Source organism: Microtus oregoni, unplaced genomic scaffold, assembly GCF_018167655.1.
Source record: "Microtus oregoni isolate MIOR12 unplaced genomic scaffold, Mior012 000013F_ref0000133, whole genome shotgun sequence".
NCBI classification, from domain to species: domain Eukaryota; kingdom Metazoa; phylum Chordata; class Mammalia; order Rodentia; family Cricetidae; genus Microtus; species Microtus oregoni.
Window position 1 is genome coordinate 11,637,044 of NW_024543072.1, and position 1,592 is coordinate 11,638,635.

The following is a 1,592-nucleotide window of genomic DNA, read 5'->3' on the forward strand; positions in this document are numbered from 1 at the left end:
TCCTTCTTCATCCCTTCCACGGGTCGCGGGATCACCCAGTTCAGCCTGTTTGGGCACTGGATCAGGTGCTCGGGGCAGAGGGCAGAGGGAATTTCTTTGTTTTGGTGGCTGGCCTGCAGAGTGATAGGCCTTTTGTTGGCGAGATCCCTGGCGAACAGGGAGCCTGTTCCTGTTCTGAAGACCATTCTGAGTTGTGAGAGGGACCTTGGCCAGCGTGGGAGCCAGGAAACAGAGCGGGGGCATTTTGTAAGCGGGGCCCCTGGCCAGCAGGGAAACCTGATCCTGTTTTAGAAGACCCATTAGATAGCATCAGTAGGATGAGATGGACAGGCGCCAAGGCAAGAATTCACCCAACAATCTGAAAAACAACATGAAAACACCAGAACCCAATGATCTTACAACAGAAGGACTTGAACACCCTACATAGAAGAAGTGGAAAAAATTGACTTTATGAAAGCAATAGAGTGCCTTTAACCAACATGTAAAAAAATGCCCTTATAGAAATGGATGAGAAGTATAACAAAAAGTTTGAAGAAATGAGTAAATATGTATATGATACCCTGGGAAACCAAGAAAAAGCGATCAAACAGGTAATGAAAACAGTTCAAGAATTGAAAACTGAAATGGAAGCAAGTAAGAAAACACAAACTGAGGACTGGCTGGATATGGAAAATCTAGGTCAACGAGCAGAGACTACAGAAACAAGCATAATCAATAGAATAGAAGAGATAGAAGAAAGAATCTCAGATTCTGAGTACACCATCAAGAAAATAAATGCACTGATCAAAGAAAACAGCAAAGCCAACAAAATCTCATCACAAAACATCCAGGAGCCTCTTTCGGGACTTGGCTGCAAGATGACCAAAAAAAGGAGAAATAACGGTCGTGCCAAAAAGGGCCGCGGCCATGTGCAGCCAATTCGCTGCACTAACTGCGCCCGCTGTGTGCCCAAGGACAAGGCCATTAAGAAGTTCGTCATTCGGAACATCGTAGAGGCGGCTGCCGTCAGGGATATATCCGAAGCAAGTGTCTTCAATGCCTATGTGCTCCCCAAACTCTATGTCAAGCTGCATTACTGTGTGAGCTGTGCTATTCATAGCAAGGTAGTCAGGAATCGATCCCGGGAAGCTCGGAAGGACCGAACACCCCCACCACGATTTAGACCTGCTGGTGCTGCACCACGACCTGCACCAAAACCCATGTGAAGTGGCTTCATAAAGACAGAAGAAAACACCTTGGAAAAATAAAATGGAACTTAAACTTTAAAAAAAAAACATTCAGGAAATATGGGACACAATAAAAAGACCAAACCTAAGAATAATAGGGATAGAAGAAAGAGAAGAGGCACAGCTCAAAGGCCCAGAAAATATTTTTAACAAAATTATGGAAGAAAACGTTCCCAACATAAAGAAAGATATTCCTTTGAATATTCAAGAAGCATACAGAACACCAAATAGACTGGATCAAAAAAAAAAAATCCCCTCGCCATATAATAATCAAAACACAAAATATACAGATTAAAGAAAGAATATTAAGAGCTGCAAAGGAAAAAGGCCAAGTAACTTATAAAGGTAAACCAATCAGTCTTACAC

General features: G+C 42.8%; 1 protein-coding gene across 1 annotated transcript; it reads left to right on the forward strand.

Moving 5' to 3' along the window:
- Nucleotides 1-830: 830 nt before the first annotated feature.
- LOC121455348 (40S ribosomal protein S26-like) lies at nt 831-1,233 on the forward strand. The gene has a single exon (XM_041663013.1). It carries the CDS (start codon nt 858-860, stop codon nt 1,203-1,205), a length of 348 nt encoding a protein of 115 aa, XP_041518947.1. The 5' UTR covers nt 831-857; the 3' UTR covers nt 1,206-1,233.
- The last annotated feature ends 359 nt before the right edge of the window (nt 1,234-1,592 follow it).

What these genes read in the sequence shown, in the direction of transcription:
- LOC121455348 (XM_041663013.1), top strand. Translation starts at nt 858, where the DNA reads ATGACCAAAAAAAGGAGAAATAACGGTCGTGCCAAAAAGGGCCGCGGC.